The sequence below is a fragment of the Pholcus phalangioides genome, unplaced genomic scaffold (assembly GCF_987345545.1).
Source record: "Pholcus phalangioides strain wild (caught in Gottingen) unplaced genomic scaffold, Ppha-v1.0 ptg000020l_1, whole genome shotgun sequence".
NCBI classification, from domain to species: domain Eukaryota; kingdom Metazoa; phylum Arthropoda; class Arachnida; order Araneae; family Pholcidae; genus Pholcus; species Pholcus phalangioides.
This window is the reverse complement of record NW_028301613.1, coordinates 6,168,483-6,191,254: the sequence shown is the minus strand read 5'-3', so window position 1 is coordinate 6,191,254 and position 22,772 is coordinate 6,168,483. Positions and strand designations below refer to the sequence as shown.

Below are 22,772 nucleotides of genomic sequence, written 5' to 3'. Positions count from 1 at the left end.
TAACCCCTGGGTGTGGTACTCCCTGCAGTAGCAATATTTTTCTGTACCAATTGTACCCTTGTGTCAGGAAAGTTTCCTCGCAAAATAAAACTGTACTGTGTTTTGTTAACAAACATCTTTTTATCTACTTTTTTTTTTGTTTCAGGTTTTTGACAGCTTATTTGAAAGAGCGGCTGTCATAAAACCTTCTGGAAATTTTAGTTTTGTGTCAAAGCATGATAAATCATTACCAGTTATCAGTTCCACACTTTACTTTTTCACTACAGTGTACATACGTGGATACGTAGTAACCAGGTTAAAGAAAGAGCGCTAAGAATTTGATAACTGTACTTTTATTTATGCTGTAAAGGATGAAAATAAACGCCTCAAAATCTTTTGCAAACCACTATTACAATATCCTCTAAAATATGCTAAAAAAAGAAAAACACTATTAATCTGCAATACTGAAAAAAAAAACTAAAAAATTTACCAAATACTTTTATTAACCTTATTTCACCTACTTTTTGGCACAGCTTTCCATTTGCTCATTTTTGTTTTTTTCTAAGTGGGACAGGCCTGGTGAGCGATAGAAGCTACAGGTATAACATAGGATTCTATGGGTTCGCAATTATATTACCATTTTAGCAATTTTTTATTACAATCAGGTAACAAAACTCCTCCACATTCTACATCCACAAAAGATTTTCCTTTCAGTCTATCACTTACGGATTGCATTGCCTTTTTTAACAAAATTTGTGTGGACTACAACCTTCTATTCAATTCTTTTTTTTAAATTCACACTGAAGCCTCGCGCACAATCTACATTTCCATGGGCCAATGTTAATAGCGCTTTGATTAAAATTGGCAAATGTTTATATTTGTGATTACCCAATGTACCTTTGTGATAAATATTTGACAATATTCATCAATTCCTTGAGAACTTGGTTCGTTGGATTCAGGATCAAATTGGTAGATGACCCGTTAATCTACTGTGCTTGATGCACTACTGGGTTCTATGACAGTGGCTACAGATGACACCAAATGCCTAACACATGTCAAGGATGATGTCTCATACCTGAACAATGGATGCAGGCATTTAAGCAACATCAGAAACTTCTTACTCAGTGGCAAAGATTTCAAAAGGTATTCAGTACAAGAGATGAAGAAAAAGCTTGAGAGTTCCTAAAAAGAACCTTTTTTTTCTGGGTTATTCCAGACAAATGCGAGAGCCGACCTCCCCGTTAAAAAGTCTACAATCGATACAAATATTGAATTACAGTAAATGTAAACCCAGAATGTCATGGACCTCCACAGATGGCCATGCCCAGGGTCCTCTGAAGATCATCAAGTGCAGGTCTTGAGCTCGTGCCAGAACATATCTCTACTACATATAATTTACTGCACATTTTTAGTGTAAGGTACTCATCAGATCATTAATTTCCCTCCTCCTCTTTTTGAACAAAATCAACATTTGGGCAAAGATATAACAAAAAATAAAAGGCACGTTTAATTACAGAAATTTTTTTTTTAATGAATAAGTACAAATGGTTTTTCTTTCTCGTGTGGAAAAATATGTGAAAAATGTCAATAACTATGTGACTTTACAAGATGAATGCAATGTTCTTTCAATGAAACGAGAGGGAAAAAAAAGAAAACAGGTCTTCAAGCATCATCAAACTGGCCAACATCCATGGCTTCTTCTTCCGCATTACCTACACACACACAAAAAGCATTATATTTACTATTGATCCAGCTTATAAGACATTGTTTTCAAGAAACCGTAACTAAAAAAATGTTATTAAGCAGGAAAAAATTTTAAACGAGAAATTTCTAGAAGAATTATAAAAGGCATAAATTTAATCCAACCTAAGTTTGACCTGAATTTGTGCTCAATAAAATCTAAAAAAAAACAAACCGCTGTTGATACTACTATATACCATACAGGCATTCCATGTACACACAGCAAACGCAGTTACTCTATTTTCCGAAATTTCAAAAGCCATGAAACCATTGTTTTAGTTGTTCGGTGAAGAATTAATTTCAGAAAAACAGTTTCTCTGCACTAAAAAAAAAAAAAAAAAAAAAAGACTTTCAGACATGCCAACCATGAAATCCAGAGATTCTCCCAATAGACCCTGATAAAAAAACCATTTTGGGGAGGGAAAAAAAAAAAATCAATTAAGAAAAAGCGCCCCCTCCAGAAAGGTCCTGCGTAGGCCCTAAGCAGAATATAGTAATGGAAAACATATGCATCTTGTCTTGAAAATCAATAACTTTTGATATGAAATCACACAAACTGAGAAAATTGGAGTTCATAAACTTTCAGACAAGAGGCAATTGATATGCACTTTTCAATTTTTGTTTTCACTTGTTAAGCTATCTGAACAGGTGTGGATCTCCTCTACACTGCCATGAATAACAATAACAAGGTAAAAATCAGTCTGTCCCGTAAAATATGGGATGATTCAATAAACCTACACAATAAATCGGCCCTCCCGGATCTGCACCTGATCTGGAATGTCTACACTACACATTTTATTTTCAATGCAACTGCATTGCAACAGCTTTATATCATGCAGTCAGCACACAAAAGTGACAGTGTAGAGATCCCATAAATCACAGTAGCTGCCGTATTCCATGACAATCACAATATAAAGCAGAATCCAGACCTCTAGCCACGCTAAATAAAATAGAAACAAACCTGGAAGCGCAGGTAATTCTGACGATGTGAAAAAATTTAATGAGGGAGAGAATTTACATACACTCTGAATCCTGTGCTCTCACGAGCAAGAAATTTGTATGAGTTAGCCAACTAGTTTCAGAAACATTGCTCGTAAAAAAAAAGGTTTCAGGCAGTTGCCAGACAAGTGCATGTATCGCGGTTCGCCACAGTTGACAGAACGCAACAAGCTGATCGTCTACTGGACGCTACCATAAGCGGAAAGAAGTCACGTGCATGTACAAGGCCGCTATAGTAGTCTTGTGCATACGCATGACTTGTTTCCGGCTCGCGATATCTTCCAGTGGATCACTGGTCAAAGTTTTCAAAGCTTCTCTATTGTTTTTAATGGGGGGGGGGGGGAGAGGGGGGAAGGAAAAGCAGAAAGTGCTGCACAATTTCTGCTTTTTTGCGATTGTCTGGTAACTCAATTCACTCTTGATCCCCAAAGCATACGGCAACAATGACCGAGGTTCCTGCTGGTAATTTTCCCACTAAAATTGAGAGAAAAATTTAGATAAAATCAGGAAAATTTTTCAGTAATTCCAGAGAGCAAGGGTAAAGGTGAAAAATAGAGAGTCTTCCACCTAAACCTGGAGAGTTGGTAGGTCTGCAAAGTTGTTTGTTTCATGTCCCTGCCACTCTTGGTTGTGTATTAACAGATTCGGATGTGGGTGAGAAAGACAGAAGTTTATTCCTTTGTTATATGAGGACGTCATCCAAGACTTCACTAAGAGAAATTGATTAGAGAATTGATTCAAAGAGATTGTTAATCATTTTTTACAATATATTATGGCAAATTTGAATAAAACGGTGAAGTAAAAAACGATTGGTGGAGGCTGTATCATGACACAGCCGCAAGTTTAAGCGTGAATACGTGTTTTAGACCCTGTTGCACTGCAATAGGACATATTCAGTCTGGTAATTAAACTTGAAGTTGTCTTTGTTTGCATAGGGTATTGTGTAATTTGCCTCAACTAGATCCATGCTCATCCAAACATCCCAAGACAGCATAAAACAATTTTGTTACAAATTTAGGGCAGCTGAAATGGTGCGGGGCTGATGGGAGAAGGCACTGGAACTGGAACGGTATCATCGGATCAGTATTTGCAATAACTATTTGATGACACCACTGATTTTGATTTCTGTTGCATACTTTGAGATGTAGCGAAAAATAATTTTGTTATAAATCAGGGCACTTGTGCCTAGATGGAAAGAGGTATTAGAACCAGAGGAGTATCATCAAATTGGTACAGTGGAACTTCGGTTAACAAGTTTAATTTGTTCCGCAAACATGCGCATTACCCGAATCACTCGTATGTCACATCAAACTTGCCCTATAGGAAATAATGAAAACTCTGATAATTCATTCCCACAATTATTCATTTGTATCTCGGATATGGGAAATAGCATTTTTCTTAGACAAATTCATTTCTCAATTTGCTACAGCTTTATTTGATTGGATCTTTTCTACAAAATTTTGCATGGATTCTCACATTCTATACATCTCACTAATCTAATTTGAAAAGGGAGGGACTTCTGCTCTTACTTCCTCAGACAAAGTACTCCCAGTGCTAAACTTTTGCTGTTGCGTACAAAGGAGGTTCATCAGCTCCTCTAGGGTCAACTCCTCACCACATTCTACTAATTCTTGAATGTCATCCTCATGTACCTCCAGTCCCCCCAATGGGGCAAGATGTCCCCAAGGACATCTGTTTGAGGAACAGTGGCTCCTATTCATGAGCTAGCCCCTCAAAGTCACGTTCAATAATGCAATCAGCCTACAGTTTTCTCCAAGCAGAACTAAAAAAAGAACTTCAAGCACACATACGTGTGGTTACAATGTTACATTTGATTTAGTTTTGTAAAGTCATGTTCGCACGTGTTTGTTTTTTGATTGAGATACAATGACCAGACACTCCAGAAGAGAATATTATCCAAAATTCCCCAGCACGTGTGTGGATGAAAGCGAAAACCATCGGCTCAATTGTGATAAAATGAAAATCAATAAATAAAGGGTAAAAATTCTGCTCGTAATGTGAATCATCGCTCATTAAACAAGTCCAAATGTTTGCTCCCTAACTCAAGTTCCACCGTATTTGTAACACACATCCGATGATACCATTGATTTTAATTTCCGTTACGTACTTTCTGAAATATGAGTGCTTGAAGCATTTTGTTATGCAACTTTTTGGCAATGCATCAGTTATCGTCAGATGATTTAAAAGACGTATTCACGTCAAACAGTAATATATTGGGAGAACTTTTTCTCGTTTTCCTCTCCTCTTTAGTCCCCCTATTCACAGACATACCTTGATCATCACACTAGTGTATGAGAACAGTGGTAAGGGCAGTTTGCTCTGCATACTATTGATTGACAAAGTGAGAGAACGAGAAAATAAAGGTTCAAATTATTGTGTGAAACCTTTGAAAGTAAAAGGAAACATACTTTCCGGTGAATTCTTTATGCAAAAAAATGGCCATCTTCGAAATAGCCACACACCTCTAGTTTTCACACAATTATGGGTTCCTAAGAGCTGCATAGTGTATGTTTTGTCTTTATTTTATTTAGTATATTTGTATTCATGTATTTATGTGTGATGTTTTGAATTATTAAAAAAAAAATAATTACAAATTACTAACACACAGTCACCATTTTCGTTTCTTCACATACATTGGGGGGGGGGGAAGAGAACGAAAGCATGCTGATTTGAAGGGGGGAAAATTCAGATGAGTATTCCCTGAATGTTGTAAGCGGGAATAGTAAAAATTTTAACTATTGTATCTCGAAAAAGATTATCGATTATCACGATGTATCATGATTATTATCATAGGAAAAAAAAAAGTCAAGATTCATGATAACTGGCCGTAGTAAGCAGGAAAACATTCTAAATGGGAGCATTATATTAAGTGTGGGATTAACTATTTTTTCAAAAGAAAAAAACAAAAACAAAAAACACCATAACAAAGATAGATGGAAGATCTAAATTGACGGTGCTATGGTGGTCGAGTGGCCATACTGATGAACTCGCATTGCAAGGATTTGGGTCGAACCTCACAATTGCCATAGTGGTAGTTGGCTGAAGTTGGCTTTCTGCGGTTCCCAACTTTGAGGCACGATTGTGAGCCAATCTCCCCATTAAATCTCGCCACAGAGAGCAACAGGCCTACAACAATACAATTATTAAATCATCACTCTTCACACATAGAAAAATTGATGGCAGATGGAAACACTACACACAGCAAGCATCACACAGAAACAAACTTGAAGTTACGTTCACTACACATACACACATATTCCAACATGTACCAATTCATTAGAATTTCCAGAGGAATATGGACGAGATGCATGTGTGATTCAGTAGTATTAAATCTAAATCGTTAAAGTCAGAGATGGTTGATGTGCTTCTCCCTTTAGTATCAATATAAAGAAATCAAAATTATGCTAACAAAAAAGTCGTAGCTGGTCCCAAAAAAGAAAGGGACAGTCATCCAGGACATAAATCATCTCACCGATTGGACTGTTTAGAGGCCAAAATGACAATGGCTGTTTGGAAAATTGTTGTTCCCTCGTCAAACTGAAATATTTCTTTGTGATTTGATGCACAATGGCAAAGATTTAACTCTACATGTGATATAATTTTGAGAGGGGAAAAGGGCAAGCTTTTTCTGGGTAAATAATATTCCGGGAATGATATCTTCCCCTCAAAATTAAGAATTATTTGGCAAACAATGGTTAAAATTAAGGAGATATAATTTTTTGGGGATACAGGAGATGGAGCAGAAACTCAGAAGATTCCCCTTAAATACATAATATGATAATAGTTTATCTTTCAAAGAAAGTACCAGCAGCTGCTCCATCATCTAGCATTTCCGCGGGCGCAGAATGCAGGCCATCACCGTCTCCGTTGTGAACAGCAGACACGTCTCCATTCATACACAAGGCTTCCTCCTCCTCCTGTTCGTCATCAGCATCATCATAGACTCCATTTTCTACAGGATACGAGAAACATATGAGCATATATAATAAAATGTGAGGGTGCAAGCGAGTGATCTAGAAAGTGAGGAAACATGTGAATGAATAATCAGGGTTCATACTCATTTTCGTAAAAAAATTTCCCTGACTTTTCCAGGTCTTCCAGTCAAATTTTCAAAAAATTCCAGGTTTTTTTTAAATCAAAAAATTGATATAAATTAATAAAAATTTAGAAAAAATTAATTATATTATAAAATTATTTATATTAATTATAAAATTAATAATTTTAATTACAATATCATAATGACATCATAATCGTAGATTTTTTTACAAACATTTATGCTTTTCAAATACACCTGATGGAGAAGAAAAATGGAGCACAATTAAGGAATGAAAGATTTCCCTTTTCAGCAATTTCAATGTCCAAAATTTAAGCCTTTACAGTTGTTTCCTTTGTGACATAATTAGTCAAAGATGTAGCTGGTTTCACTGCATCAAAATTCTTTACAGTTGGCTTGCACTCGCATAAGCGCTAGAACCGAGAAGCTATGCAATCGGGGGTTGTTCACTGAACTCTGATTTGACGTGCTTGGCATAGTTCTGGATAACTTATCTGCCCATGTTGCGAGTTTTACCGCAAAGCTGCCACCATGCTTTATACGGGTCATTTTTGACTGCTTCGATCCAATCAGCCTACTGACGATCCGATCAGACAAGTTTTCTTACAACGTATTGTTTTCAAATAAAAATACCCACGTGGAAAATCAAAACATACCCGTGCGTCATCTGTCGTTCCTAACTGGTCAACTTACGAAATTATCGCAACTGCGCTTTGTACCTATGGCTTTCTACGATGCGTAGTTATGATGTTTCTGGGGAAGCGCTAGAAAAAGTTACGATAAAGTCGTAGCAATACGCTTTTCCAAGCGGACTTACGAAATTCTCGTTCCTCCTTGGCAGTATCTAACGTTTTTTGCGATACATTGCAATATTTTACGGATTATCAATATTTACGATGTTATCGGAATTCCCTTTTTCATCCCGACGGATTTTTTTTCCTCATTATTATTTTTGATCAATCTTTTTTCCCGATCAGACGACAATGGTGACGATTTTCCAGGTCGTTGTTTGAAATTTCCAGGTTTTAAAGCAAAAATGGGCCATTTTCCCTGACTTTTTTTAGTAAAAATTTTTTCCCTTGACTTTTCCAGGTTTTCCCTGACCCGTACGAACCCTGATAATTGATAGAATGACCTACAGAGGGCGTAAGCATGGGAGTAATGAAAAAAAGTGATCTAGAGAAAGTGCGTGAAGGCATGTGAGCAACCCAAAAGTTTGACTTTGTGGTAGGCATATTGGGAGTGGGAAGTTAAGCAGGCAAAAGCTGATGGCAAATTACAGAAACGAGTGGGTCAAGAAAAACCGACTGGAATGGTAAAGGGGCAGTGAAAGTTCTATAGCCCACAGCATAAGTCTGTCTATACAGGTTCTTCAAAGAGGGGGGGGGGGTCCACCTCATCCTCCTGCCTATGCTAATAATACAAAGTAATGGGGGGGGGGGGGGGGGTTATGGGTTGTTACTCCCCCGTATACGTGCAGCAAACCCATAAATCCGTCTTTTCAGATAGTTCCAGACCATCTATTACATTTTCTACTGTCGCCACAGTGGTGGTCCACTGAAGTTGGTTTTCTGCGGTTCCCAGTTTCGATCATTACACTTCACTTCTGAAATATAGATGGAAGCACTAAGCAACCAGACACAACACTAGATACGCACCCAGGTACACACCCACACTTACACTTCTGGCACAACTCACTATGTAGTAAATTGATCATAGCAATAGATGTGAGTTGTGCTTGGTTTGAAAGAAAGCTATTATATTTTAGTAAATAAGGACATTAACGGCAACTTTCATTGATCACACAGTACGTTGATTAAAAGCCAAATTTGACTGGCACAATGGAATTCGTGAATAGACTTGGTCCTCACCTTCTGTCGGTTGCTCGTAATCAGAGTCATCACCCTCCGGAACATCTGGATGTAAGGCCTGGCAATCGCACATTGCCTTGTACAGGAACTCCACTGGAAAGAATACATGCACATTATTTCAAGAAAACGAGGCATGGCCATAGATTAAGTTCCAAGAGCATGAATATATGTACACAGTCTGGTTCCGTTTAAGAATGGGATGGAATTAACTACACTTTAGTTTGAATGATCTCCACTATAGTGTTTACACTTTAAAACCAATACTTTTCATTAAGTGTTCATTATATCGTGAAACAAAAAAAAAAACCCTAAAGTTTTTGTAATGATTATCATTATTACTATATAATTGTTAATTATGACAACAAAAAATATTTATTAACAGTCACATGGGGCGGCAGGATCTTGCGTGAATCGGTTTTGAGATAGTCAATATAGTGAGAACTGTGGCCGCTTCCTAACAATGGCTGCCCTACATGGGTTTGATCACCCAGTACCCTTGTCTAGCCATATTCGCAGTTGGGGGAGGGGGTGTGATCCTCTAAACAAATCTGACTGGCAGTGTGATAGTGACAGTACGTCTTAAAGAATGACTAAAATTAATTAATATTAGAAAGTAATAATATCAGATCAGTTCATTAATGAATTATGGTTATTAATTATTAAGTGTCAGGAACTAATGAGTTCATGTTGATTCACTAGAAATGGGCTTTTACTGTTCAAAGTAAATTAATTCCTTAGTTAATATATAAATTATTATTACATAATTATAACCAACAAACTCTTACTCAAATTGTAGTTAAATACACGAATTTTAAAGGGGTGGAATTAACTGCACTTTAGTTTAGATGATATCCACTATAAAATGCACATAATTTGCACTTAAAGTAACCGTTTCAAAGTGCAAAGCATTTAGATTACAGTTCCATGTATAAAGTGTGAAGTATCTGAATTTAGGTGCACTTAATATTACCTCTAATAGTTGCCCACTGCAGATGTTTTTCCTGTTTAGGAAATCTGGTGTCTTAGAATTCAAATGTTATATCCGAACCTAACAAATCATTAGGTGGTAAAACACTGTAGCCTTAGGTATCAATTCTTAATGACTTCAAAAATTTGTAGTTCATCATGTGATGAAACATTTCATATTGAAGAAAACATGTCTTACTTGGATTGTCAACTCCAAAAAGAAAAGTGGGGATTTTTTTGGGGATTTCTGCAGCTGAACATATGACCAGTTGTCTTGGGACATCATATTATTTTGCAGTCCCAATTTCTTTAGCAACAATTGACAACTTCGCTTACTTTTCGCATCATATTCAGCAAAAATGGCTGAGTTTCCATACTCGAAATCCTAATTTTTCCATACTTTTCCAGAGAATATGTAGTCAGCCTTGAATTGCAAAGACTGAAAGAGTATTTCTTTTAGGGATGTTTCATTCATATGAAGTATCATTTGAGAATTTTAAGGGACTTTCCTACAAAGATACAAAAAATTTGAAGAATCTGGGTTCCGGCCGAAATATGTTGATAAGACTGAAAAATCTGAAGTCTTCTGGTTAAATCTGAAGCATTAACACCTACGTGTAACTCTCAGGAAGTGCACAACCTCCAGCCAGAGCCAAATACACTTGTTCTGGTAGCACACACACACAAAACGAGGTTAACCAAGGTTGACCATATTTCCTCAAGAAAAATGTATTTACTGACATATTTGCTGTAATCATTTTTTTTTCTCACATGAAATTCAGATTCACTGAGATTTATAGATTCCCTTCATTGCACGCACATCTGCAGTTTCCAGAAATAAGTTATGAATGTTCAATAGCCTTTTTAAAACTAGAATCTGCAATGTCCTGAATGTGGGGGGGATCTAAATTTCACTTAATTTTTGCTATAAACATAGATGTTGATTCCCAAACTTGACAAATCTTTAGTTTACAATATGATGAAATATTTCTCACAGCTACTACCAACCAACCCAAAGATCCAGGTTCGAACCCAGTTGATGACACAGTGGTGGTAGGCTGAAGTTGGTTTTCTGCAGTTTTCTAGCTTCGAGGCACGAATGCGCGAGTTGGTCTCCCATTTGAAAAAGTCTCTTCGCAGAGAGCGAGCAGGCCTACAACACGATACTAACAAAACATGAAAATTCAAGCATTTCTATCTTTACTTCAGAAAATGGAAGCCAGATGAAAGCATGAACATGAAACAAGTGCAACTCAACAACATAAATACCTTAGGGCCAATCATACACTCAGAACACACATTCTTCCCGGCATGTGCAGATTCGTTAAAAATTTTATACAGGAATGTGTACGAGGGCATGTTCAGTTAAGTAGTAGTAGTAACACTTCCAACCATAGGCAAATTTAGCAATGAATGGAGACTTTGCTCACTTTTGGCATCATATTTGGTGACAACTACAGATTTCCCATACATGAGAGATATCCCAATTTCCCCCCCATATACTTCTCTGAGAAAACACAAAGGCACACAACTATTAAATGAGAATTCACTCAGTTGCTCAGTGCCAGTAATTTTTGACAGCAAAAATAGTGAACTTGCAGCTATTTCTTGTCCAGCACCCATTCTCTATAGGCACCCCCCCCCCACTCCCCCTTAGTTGAAGTCTTGACCCATGGTCAGCCTGAGATGGCAAGGACTGAAATCTGGAATATTTCTTCAAAAAGATTTCGAACTCAAGCGAAGCACAATTTGAGGATTTTTTTGGAATAAATGAGATAAACAGATTTCCAATCAGAAGATTTTAATAAGTCTGAAAAAAAATCAGAAGCATCTGCACCTGTGTATGAAATATGGTCATTATCATCCAGCCGTCAGATGATCAAACAAGAGAAAAAAATTTTCAACATGAACAGGCCATCATGCTTATTTACATTCAGAGTTTTAGACGGCTTTGGCTACAATTCATATGCGTAATCATATACATAGTCCAGGGGATAACCAAAGCTTTTTTTTCATGCCAACAGAAATAGTTCAAAAAAGGGCAATATTCATTTATAATAGTAAACGCTGTAAAATCCTGCACTGCTAGACTAAGCCGCAATCATATTTCCTTTATAAAAATAAGGAAATTGCAATCCACATGGGTTATCAACAATCATTTCCAAAAAATTTGTCACATTTTACAATAGTGGAGATAATAGTCTTAAAAAAATTGTCAAAGGCAAGTAAATTTGCTAATTACATCCAAGCAATTTTCAAAGATAAGTCACAAATTACAACCAAATTTTCAAAAGGGCAGTAGTTTATAAATCATAAAAATAGTCTTAATTCTTGATCCAAAAAATTCAAGTAAGCCTCGTTAAGGAAAACGTTGGGATGACTAAAATTATGGGAATGGGGCACAAAAATGGCAGTCGAGTGGTTAGGGAACTGGCTTCTCACTGTGCAGGTCTGGGTTCGAATCCCGGTTCGGGCATGGATGTTTACTAACACTAACAAATTCCCTGGACGGATCATGCTGATCCCTTGGGAATACGTGTGGATCGCGGTATTATTTAAAAAAAAAAAAATGTGGCACACCATAAGTTACTGACCCGCGAGCAGCATAATTCTGCACGTCTGGCCCGCGGACTCAAAAGGCTGTGCAACCCCTCCCCCCCGTTCTAAATTATTCACTATCATCCGTACTTGCATCCCGAAAAAACAAAAAATACAGTATAAAAGCTTCTCACAGCAGAGTTATACTGATTTGAAGTAGGAGCGCTAAAGGCAGAATAAACATGGAGGTAAAGGAAATATCAAAACAAAAAACTCACACGAATCAGGATTATCTGGAATGAAGAGTAACTCTGCTAGATCATCTGACTCACTTTCATCATCATCATCATCATCCGCAGCTTTGAAAGAGGCAAACAAAAAGAAAATAATAATCAGTACTTCGAAATGCAGAACACAGTAGAAGCCAGATTATATAAGGTAATGACACAATAACCAAAAACCACACTGTTAAACCACTATAAATGGAACAAAAATTAGCTGCATCATAATAGTATCCACAAAGATGAGTTGAATAAAAAATATATTCGATGCATTTTGCCGGTTCATAATGAATTCTGTGTTTACATCCTCATGTTATTCATGTTGAGCAATCGCAATTAAAATTAAGGATGGTCATAAGCATAAGATTACATGTACAATCATGCAGATCAGTGTCCTACCACATATCCAAAAGAAAATTAGGTTATTTTTCCTTGATTTATATTGTGACATTAGCGATTTAACTCATTATTTGGTGACAAATGATTTAAGATTTCAATTGGCCGAACAATTCCATCGTGTGCAATGATGATCGGCAATAAAAACCCTGGTTTGTTTCTGCCGTTTGCTATTGTGACTTTTCTCAATGTAGACCAACTCAGGGGTGGGAAGTGACTAAGTCCATTTCGGAGCAGCTTTGGAGCAGCAAAATTCAGGATTTGGAGCAGTTTTGGAGCAGCAAATTCTGGATTTGGACCAGTTTTGGAGCAGCAAATTCTGGATTTGGAGCAGCAAAATATGAGATTCGGAGCAGATATTTATAAATTGGAACAGTGAAATTAACAAGAATATTTTCGTTAACCCTTAACCCTTTTCAAAATAAAACTGAACTGTCTTTTGTTATCAAACATCTTTTCGTCAGCTTGATTTTTGTGTTTTAGGCTTTTGACACCTTGTTTGAAAGAGCGGCTATCATAAAATTTTTTGCACCCGTCTATTTAAGATGATTTTTGTTTACTGTGGGCACTATTTGCTGCCTTGAACAGCACCACTTCAAATGAGCTAAAAAATTTTTATAAGTTTTTAATTTTTTTATACTTGGAAAGAAATTGTTGCAAAATGGGAGAGAATTTCGGAACAATCAACTCGATGTTTGGCGATCTGACACTCGCTATTTGGCGATATTAACGATTTAACGCTCGTTATTTGGCGAGATTGACGATTTAACGCTCGTTATTTGGCGATATTGAAGATTTAACACTCGTTATTCGGCGGAATTAGCGATTTAACGCTCGTTATTCGGAAAAGTTACTAAACTAACATTCGTAATTTCGCGGACATGCGCTTTTTACTCCCGGAATGAATTTTTTTTTCACGAAACATCGGGATTTAACACAATGACAATCGACTATAGTAATTTCTGCTGTTTCCAGTGACAACTTTTTTTTTTTAAACGGAAACACCCGAATTTGCACTTTAAAGCTGAAAGGCATTGCAAGCCATCTTCAGTTTCACGATCACGGACAATATCGGGGTTTCGCGATGGAAAGCCCGATCAGGGGCCGATAGTTTAAGTATAGTGGAATAAAACACGCTCTTCTCTCTCGTAAAGAAACGCTTCGTAGCTAGCAGGAAGAAAATTTTTTTGGCGTCCTTTCCGAAATTCCGGGCATACTGAAGCAAAATTCGCTATTTGACGCAGAAAAATGCGAAAATACGCTATTGGAGCAGGATGGCGCAAGATATTAGTTTTGGCGCAGTGCGGCGCAATTGCCGCAGAGTTCCCACCCCTGCCAACTCAGTAAAAACCATCTTCAACCAACTACCACTTTATAATCGTGGGCTTATAATCAGAATTTTGCGATAGAGAACTCAATAAGTGGATGGGGGGAAAGGATGATTTTTGTGATAAAATCAAGCACAGGAACTTGACAGAAATGTCTTTATAAATCGAATCCCAAAAAATCTCGTATTTTTTTTAATTTCGCCACTTTTCCCGAACATTGTGACTCCCCATGATGGTAGGCACCTAGTTCATTAAACTGTCCTACTGTGAAGCATTGATGAAGATCAAGTAGCCACAGCTGACATAAGTTCGGGAATCGGCGCACCAAGTTAATCAGCGTCAATGTCAGAAGTCAATGGCTGTGTATCACATACCTGACATTTTGGAGGACTAAAAATTTCATTCTGATATTCATCAAAACACACTCACTTGGTGAAATCCCAGGTTATTATGACACATGATCAAGTTGCTTCCTAGCAAACGATTTGTCCACTATTGTGGCGGACATCATAAGTGAAAGAAAGGTTTGCTAAAAAAACATGACAACCCGAAAAGTTTCATTGGATCTGTAAACCCCTGCTGGAAAGCATAACCAAGAAGAGATTGACTTCTCTACAGATGCACATCTAAATTCTTTAATTGGCACAACATAATCTACAAATAGTTTGGCGATGCCCTAAAGAGACCATTTTAGGGAGATTTTTGCAGGGATATAAATTTTACACAAGGGTTCTTACAACTGGTCTATGTTTGTCAAAGATAAAATTCAGTAATCAGACCCATATCCTCTTCCATACCGGGTGAGAGTATTAGACCACTACGCTAGAAAGGCAAAGAACCACACATGCCAGAGTGAGACAGATTTAGGTCTGACTGTCCATGTACAGTCCCATTCAATGCATACAAGCTCCAAGAAAAGAAATGGTTGCTTGTAGAGTAGTGGTATAGCCAGTACGGTAACTGGGCAGGTGAAGCAGGTGCACCCGCACAGGACCCACCAGGAAGGGGACCCAGAATGGGCCTAAATGAGCCATTCTCTGGGCCTTAATACAAATTCTTGCACAGGAATGGCTAGTTACGGCACTGGGCATAGGTCCTCTCACACTCACTGAGCATGTGAGAGGACGTGGGTTCGATTCCAGCAAAGGCAGTTGAATTTTATCTCAGCATCTGCCAGTGGTAAAAGCTTTTGTATAATAGCGAAGAGTAACATCACATCTTCAATGTAAATGTTGTGTAAAAATAAATATGAAAAAAATCGTTAAGACAAATTAGGGTAGATTATTACAACATCGTTCGTGGTGAATATATGCATATCAAAATAATTCTCACTTCCGCTTGAGCAACTTGTTGGGAGGAAGTAATATTGGTTTCGTCGAAGGCGGCGAGCCGAAGAAGTCTGAGGATTATCACGTAGACGTGAAGGTACCGTTTTGAAACTCTGGTTTGAAAGAGTAACGCTCATTTTTGATTCAGTTAGCCTCATTATGACAGATACTATAGATCCGGTGAGAAAGCCTGGCCTGGGGGCCCATTAAAGATCCCAGTCCAGGGGCTCCTGCTGCTGGATGTTGGGGTCATGGCTCGCAACCTACGCACGGATAAAAAAAACCGGAATTGTCTTGACAAAAAACAGGATATCAACAACAGGTTGAAGTAAAGAAACGAAATAATGTGGATGACTCTCTCTCTCATCAAATTGGAACTTCTACAGCCCGTGGATTGTTATGAAATATTTAATTATACAGACCCGCAAGAAAAATAAAAAGTGGCAACACAACGGTAAGTTGCTCATAACTTGTTTCACGTTATAACTGGTAGCATATCCGGCCCAGGCAAATCATACCGCGTAAATTAGCTCAGAAATAAAATTGTAAAATTCTGAAGAAAAAAATGAGGATTTTTTTAATCTCTATCTGCCGTAAAATAATAAACAACTCGCACAAACTTTTGTAACGACCGACCATGGCCTCATATCCTGCCGCAAGACCCCCCAGGCTGTGATCTTTGGTGGGCCCTCAGACCAACCTCACAATAGCCCTTCTATATAGCATGTGCGGAGATACGGGGGGGGGGGGGGCATGTATATATGAATTGACATCATCATCGTGCCCCCCCCAGACTTTCAAGTCTATCTCCGCCTATGCTATATAGTAAACTTTTAGCGTAAAAAAATGACAAGAATTGTCGCAGGCAATGTCCGGGCTGGAGCCCTGTCATCCCAACTCGAGGAGTGTGCCATGATAACGACAGAATACCTTATCGAATTTTTTTTTTTTGGGAGATATATACCTCTTTCTATTTTAATTAGTGTTATCAACAGTTTTTATTTCAACAAAATTTAGAGAATAGTGAAAAAAAATTTTCCAGGAAAATTCTTCACAACGAATTTACATTCTTGCGTTTGAGGAAAAAACGCACGTGTTCGGACAACGTAATAAAGGGGCGGGTAAAATTACAACCAATAGAGATAAAGGATGCGGAGTGATATCAAAAATTGGTACAGCGGTTTATTTACATCAGGACCCAAGTTAGAGCGAACAGAGTATAGGAGACTTTTGGCAGCTATGCAATTACACGGAGCAAAGAAAAAAAATTGCTCACTATTATCTTGCTCTTTTTCCTCAAGAGAGTGTTCCAGCATCAAGTACAGGCACGGCTCTGGAAAGGATGCAGAATCCTTACTGATGGCATGCACTTGGATTGCGGTGTAGATCAATGAGAAACCTTTGCCCTCGTTGTTCAGCCAACACACGCAGCTAGTAGTACAAGAATTTCAAAAATGAATAACAAAAAATAAAAATGTAATGTTTGTTTATGTTCCTAGATTTAAATGGCCTTCACCACCCTCCATACAGGGTACTGTGCCTGCCACTGTGATGGTTGAGTGGTCTTAGTGACGGACTCTTGCGAGGATTCGGGTTCAAACCCCACTGTCACCATAGTGGTGGTCAGCTGAAGTTAGTTTTGTGGTTCCTAACTTCGAGGCGCTAATGTGAGCCGATCTCCCCGTTAAAAAGCCTCACCACTGAGAGCAACAGGCCTACAACAATAAAATCTTCTACTCATGATTAGAAAAGTTGATGGCAGCGCCACACATAACAAGCATTACACAGAAACAAACTTTACTTTAGGTTCACAACACGAAAATTAACATTTCAACATGTAACATTTCATTAGAAGTGCCACCGAGGAATATGGACGAGGTGCATGTCTAGTTTAGTAGTAGGGTACTGGGCCTAGAATTCAGGCGATGTGACGTCACCAGAGCTTTTTCCTGTTAATGGGGGTTGTTTTCTAAATAAAAGTAGTAGTGGCAGCAGAAAAATGCAAACAATGTTTCTAACATTTTTTTTTACACGTGGATGGCAACAATCGATACCCAATAATATGAATTTATAATCCGGAAGTCCTGTAAACGTTCCGGCACTGCCAGGCTAAATCCAGAAAATTGGCAGGTCTGTTGTTACTAATAACGATCTCGAAGCAAAAAAATGTTTTTATTCATTTCCTCATTGTTATCTGCACGACTTGCATAGAGTAGAAATCAAAAGGAGCGCATTTATATGTTTCGACAAGACAAACATTTCTATTCGATTTGGCACAACAGCGACAATTTACTCATGCCCGGTTTCACAAAATCGCTGCAATCAATAGTGAAGTAAAGCAGTGATAAGCACTGTGTCCAACATTCAAGTATAATCACATAAAAAAAATAACCGAACCAACCTTTCTGTGATGTGTAAGGTGCCTTTTCCTAGGGTGCGTTCTTTATAAACTGCCTTGGTGTTCATTTCGGAATACCTGATGCCATCCTCCGGAACAGGAAGATCTATGAGAGCAACCACCATGATGCTTGGAAACTAGAACGAATGAATATAAACGATTACTGAGCGCTTTAAAATGATACAGAAATAATTGATACCAGGGTAACATATTGAAGCAAAATTTAAAACTATAACAGAAACGCTCAACACCCCTCTCCCAACAACCTTAGCATTTATTTATCGACAAATGATAAATCCCTTTCCTCGTTAGTGATATCGTTATGTAGACAATTATCATTATAGGGTTTCTAACCTGGGTTCCACGAACTTGGAGGATGTGATGATACTCTCGGCAGACATCAATGACAATGGGAGAACCAAAGCGAAACAGCTTTGGTATAAGGGACACGCCAAATTGGCGACTTTTTTCCGGCGATAAGTTGCCATCGTTGGCGCACTCTGGTTCGACGTTGTTCTGGAAAATTCTGCCAGGCGGCGTTAGTTGTTTAGCGAGTCTTTTCAAACAGCCGTACAGCCATTTTGTCATTTGTGCTTGTCCGAGTGTTTGGATTACATTTTCGTCGCTGGTCAGGTTGTATTGTTCCCCCTTTTTTTTCCTTTATTTAAATAGTGCCCGTATTTTATTTATACCCTGATCGCTTTATTATTTAAACAACGGTCCAGGCTTTATTTTAAACAATGCCCGGGCTTTATTTAAACCCTGATTGATTTATTTTTATCCAGTTTTATTTTTTAAACAATCCAGAGCTTATTTTTGTTTATACCATTTGTTTTTATTATTTTTTACTGTTTTCTATGCTGGCGGTTTTTTTTCCTGGCGCACGTAGTGTCTGGTGGCTTTTTCTCGGACCGTCGGCCATATTTAGCGTCGGAAAAAAAAGTCGCCAAAAATCGCCAACCTGTCCATTCTCATCGATGCTGAAATGATTTTTTTCGTTTATTGTTTCAAACTCCTATTTATGCCATTAGAAAATAACAGGATCATGTGTGTTTTCACCGAATCACATGATTCTCCCAACGAATGATGTTGGAGACACCGGTCTCAGCATTTCCAAAACAGAGGCCAAATGACGTCGTACTCCCTCCAGTAATATAAGCTCGATGGTTGTGGCCTTTATATTTGTTGATTAATTTCATTCAATAAATGACATTTTTTATGTAATTTATGTCTGAAATTGATCGCTGCGAAAAAAGTCCCTAATTTGGTGTTGGCCACGCTTATAGAAAATTAACCATATTTTGACTACTTAATAAATCAAGAACTTAAAATTCTTATTAAGACAAGAACCAACAGGCTTATGGTTTTTAGATCCAAAGCAGAAAATTCAACCAGGGTATTGTGCCGCCCAGGGTGCTGGACCAGCAGAGAAAAATGAAAAGTTCTCTCTAACGACAGAGTTGAATCCCGTTATAGAAAGAAAAAAAAAATTGTTTTGACGAAACTTTTTCTAATCCCCCAGATTAAGTTTAAATAGGAACAATGTGAAAATCTGGAATTCCTTTACAATGAAATTTCATTATGATGAAGTGATTTCTCCTGATTTCACTCAGAGTTCATTACAACAGGATTCAACTGTATTTAAAACTATACGGGAGGGAGGTCTAGCTCGCACCGACCAGGCGAGCATGTTCAGTTGCAGTTCTGAATTGTTATCGTATCGCACAACAGCATTGCGGTGAGAAAAAATATTGTAGACATGGACTCCTAGGCTCAGCTCTTTGACAGACCCATGGGAGAGATTTCTCACGGGTCCTACTATAAAGCAGGTGCATCAGAAGTGTTTCGAACCTGTGGGTGCTCGTCTTGGGATACATGTAGGAAAGTATGATTTCTGAATCAATTATGGGAAGTGCTCAGACGACACCAATGAATTCCCGTGGGTGCTCGAGCACCCACAGCTCCAACGCCTCTGCTATAAAGTTTATAGGGCAGTGAAACAAAAAAATAAGAATCATTCTTCGGGCTGGAGATCTGTCGGCCTCCCTACATTGCAAGATGGGTGGGGGCATGATTACGGAAGCTGCGCTCACAATTTTCCTGGTTGGGTGCCATTGCCCAAATTTATTGTCAAATGTCTTTGTAGTACCATAATCTAGTAGCAACCGCTAATGTAAATCCAGCAAGGTGCCAGGTTGCCCGAAGATCAGGAAAAACCATTTTAGAGAGACACAAAGCTAGTCGAATCCTGTTATAACAAACTCCCAGAGACGAGAGAAATCACTTCGTTATAACAAAATTTCATTATAAAGGAATTTCAGGTTGTTTGCATTGTTACTATATAATTTTTATTTGAGGGAATAGAAAAGTGTTTGTTAAAACGAGATTTCTGCTATAACGGTATTCGTTAAAATGGGATTCGACTGTATTCTTTCTCACACCACCCTGCAAAATACCCAGCCCAACTCTGAATATGGGAGGAATATCATTTGCGTGAAATGAAACTACTACTAAACCACACGCATCTCGTCCATATTCCTCTGCAGAACTTCTAACGAATTGGTAGTACGCGTTGGAACACACGTGTACGTGCAGTGAACCCGAAGTGAAGTTTGATCCTGTGCAATGCTTGTTATGTAAGGTGCTGCCACCAATTTTTCTGAGTGAAGTAGGATGATTGAATAATTGTATCATTGTAGGCCTGTTGCTCTCTCTGTGGCAAGACGTTTTAACAGGGAGATAGATGCGCATCTGTGTCACAAAATCGGCATGCAATGAAACTACCTAACTTTATACATAACTGATCCCATGGCCAGGGCTGACAGGGCTCTAGCCCTGAGGCCCGGGATAATTCTCATAATTTTCTGGTTTTTCACACTATACATGAACTATAGAAGGGCCCCATGAGAAGTCTGATCAGGGGGCCCGCGGAAGATCCCTGCCTAGGGGCCCTACTCCTGGATAAGGGGGCCATGACTGATCTACTAGGGAAGTGGAACTGGAATTTCATTCAAAATTTAAACAAGTTTCAGGAATGTAACCTTAAATTTTACATCAAAATCACCCAAATTCATTAATTGAATTGATCTCTACCGATATTTCCCAATTTATGTACATTATCGGGAACAAATCGGCGATAGCGGAGAAATTCCAGTTGACATTCCCATAGCACGTGGGAAAACGGAAACTTCAATAGTGAAGATTCAATAAACAACCTCCAAACTAATTTATATTCTCAATAATTATTAATTCAATACTTAGAGTTATTAATTACGCGAAATAATTAATAAATTTGTGAATAAATTTTATAATTTACACTTACATAGGTATCAAATTTCGAGAAAATCACTATGTGTACATTTGACTAAAAAACCGGCAAATAATAAAAACTTTACCGGTTACGGTTTATTTCATTCTTGCTCAGACGTGATTCGTAATACGATGACCATATGATCGTCCATGATGTTATATCAACATACTGACCATATTTTGTGAAGTAAATTTCAAGCAATGACGATCGGGAATACTTCATAAGATAAAATTTCATAGCAACACTTCTGAGGGAATTGATATTGATGTGATGCTAAATGTCAGTTGAATCGGCTGTGCCAAAACAAAGACCCTCTGAGAAAAAAAAACCTGCAGACGACAGGTCATGGAAGCTGAGTTATTCGTTCTGTTCAGTTCCGTGCAAGCCAAGCCGAAAAACTGAACTGAATGTTGGAACGGCAAGTTCAGTTCTTTTTTCTAAGGAACCGTCCAAAATAAGGAACACCTCTGGAAAAGCAGCAGACGACAAGTCGAAAAAGACTGCACTAGAAGTGCACTGGACGAAAAGTTCAGTTCTTTTTTTAATAAGGAATCTAAGGAGACGCCCAAAACAAATAGCCTTAAAAGAAGCAGACAAGTAAAAATTAAAAGCATCATATACCCTCGAGCAAAATATGGGAATTCTGTGTTGCTCAAATACAGGAAATCACAAATTTACGCCGAAAGATGATGTTAAAGCCGGGTTTTCCTAGGAATAGGTGTTTTGCGCCGCGTGAACCGAACAGTATAATTTCGCGTCGGCCGCAACGTGTTACATAATCACGCTACGCGTTTGTGTTTTCCTAGCGGAGCGCATCAGATCAGGGCGGCTATATATTAGTATATGGCCTCTTGCATCAGCTACTCTGTCGTCTGCATGCTCCGGTTTGAAGAGAAGGGAAAGAAAACACGCAAGAGTGAAGAGGATATCGGCAAAACCGCGGCGCACGACGCATTTGACTTCTCCAGAAGCAGTCGGCCAATCACGCCCGACGTAAAGCGCTGTCGTGAGGTGTATTGCGCTCTATAGGAAAACAGTCATGCTGCTTTTCTTATTGGTGAGCGGACGGCGTATCGCACTGGGCGATTCAAGTTGCGCGCGACACAGGAAACCTGCTCCCAGGAATAGGTTTGTTGCGCAGCGTGAACCGAATTAGACTATCTCGCGCCGACAGAAACGAGTTACATAATCCCGCTACGCGTTTGTGTTTTCCTAGCGAGACGCGTCAGATCAGGGCGGCTATATAAAATATATGGCTTTGGCATCAGCTACTCTGTCGTCTGCATGCTCCGGTTTGAAGGGAAGGGAAATAAAACACACAAGAGTGAAGAGAACATAAGTCAAAACTCGCGGCGCACGACGCATTTGACTCCTCCAGAAGCAGTTGGCCAATCACGCCCGACGTAAAGCGCTGTCGCGAGCCGTATTTCTCTCTGTAGGAAAACAGTCATGCTGCTTTTCTTACTGGTGAGTGGACGGCGTGTCGCGCTGCGCGAATCACGTTGCGCGCGGCGCAGGAAACCTGCTCCTAGGAAAACCCGGCTTAAGGGTTAGCAAAACAGC

General features: G+C 38.5%; 1 protein-coding gene across 1 annotated transcript; it reads right to left on the bottom strand.

Annotated features, from left to right (window-relative positions):
- Window positions 1-1,487: 1,487 nt before the first annotated feature.
- On the bottom strand, window positions 1,488-21,289 carry icln (chloride nucleotide-sensitive channel icln). The gene is made up of 7 exons (XM_089248644.1): window positions 21,222-21,289; window positions 17,903-18,036; window positions 16,778-16,932; window positions 12,447-12,527; window positions 8,665-8,757; window positions 6,545-6,691; window positions 1,488-1,691 (listed from the first exon to the last, which is right to left on the bottom strand). Exons 2-7 carry the CDS (start codon window positions 18,022-18,024, stop codon window positions 1,642-1,644), a joined length of 648 nt encoding a protein of 215 aa, XP_089104770.1. The 5' UTR covers window positions 18,025-18,036; window positions 21,222-21,289; the 3' UTR covers window positions 1,488-1,641.
- Window positions 21,290-22,772: the final 1,483 nt, after the last annotated feature.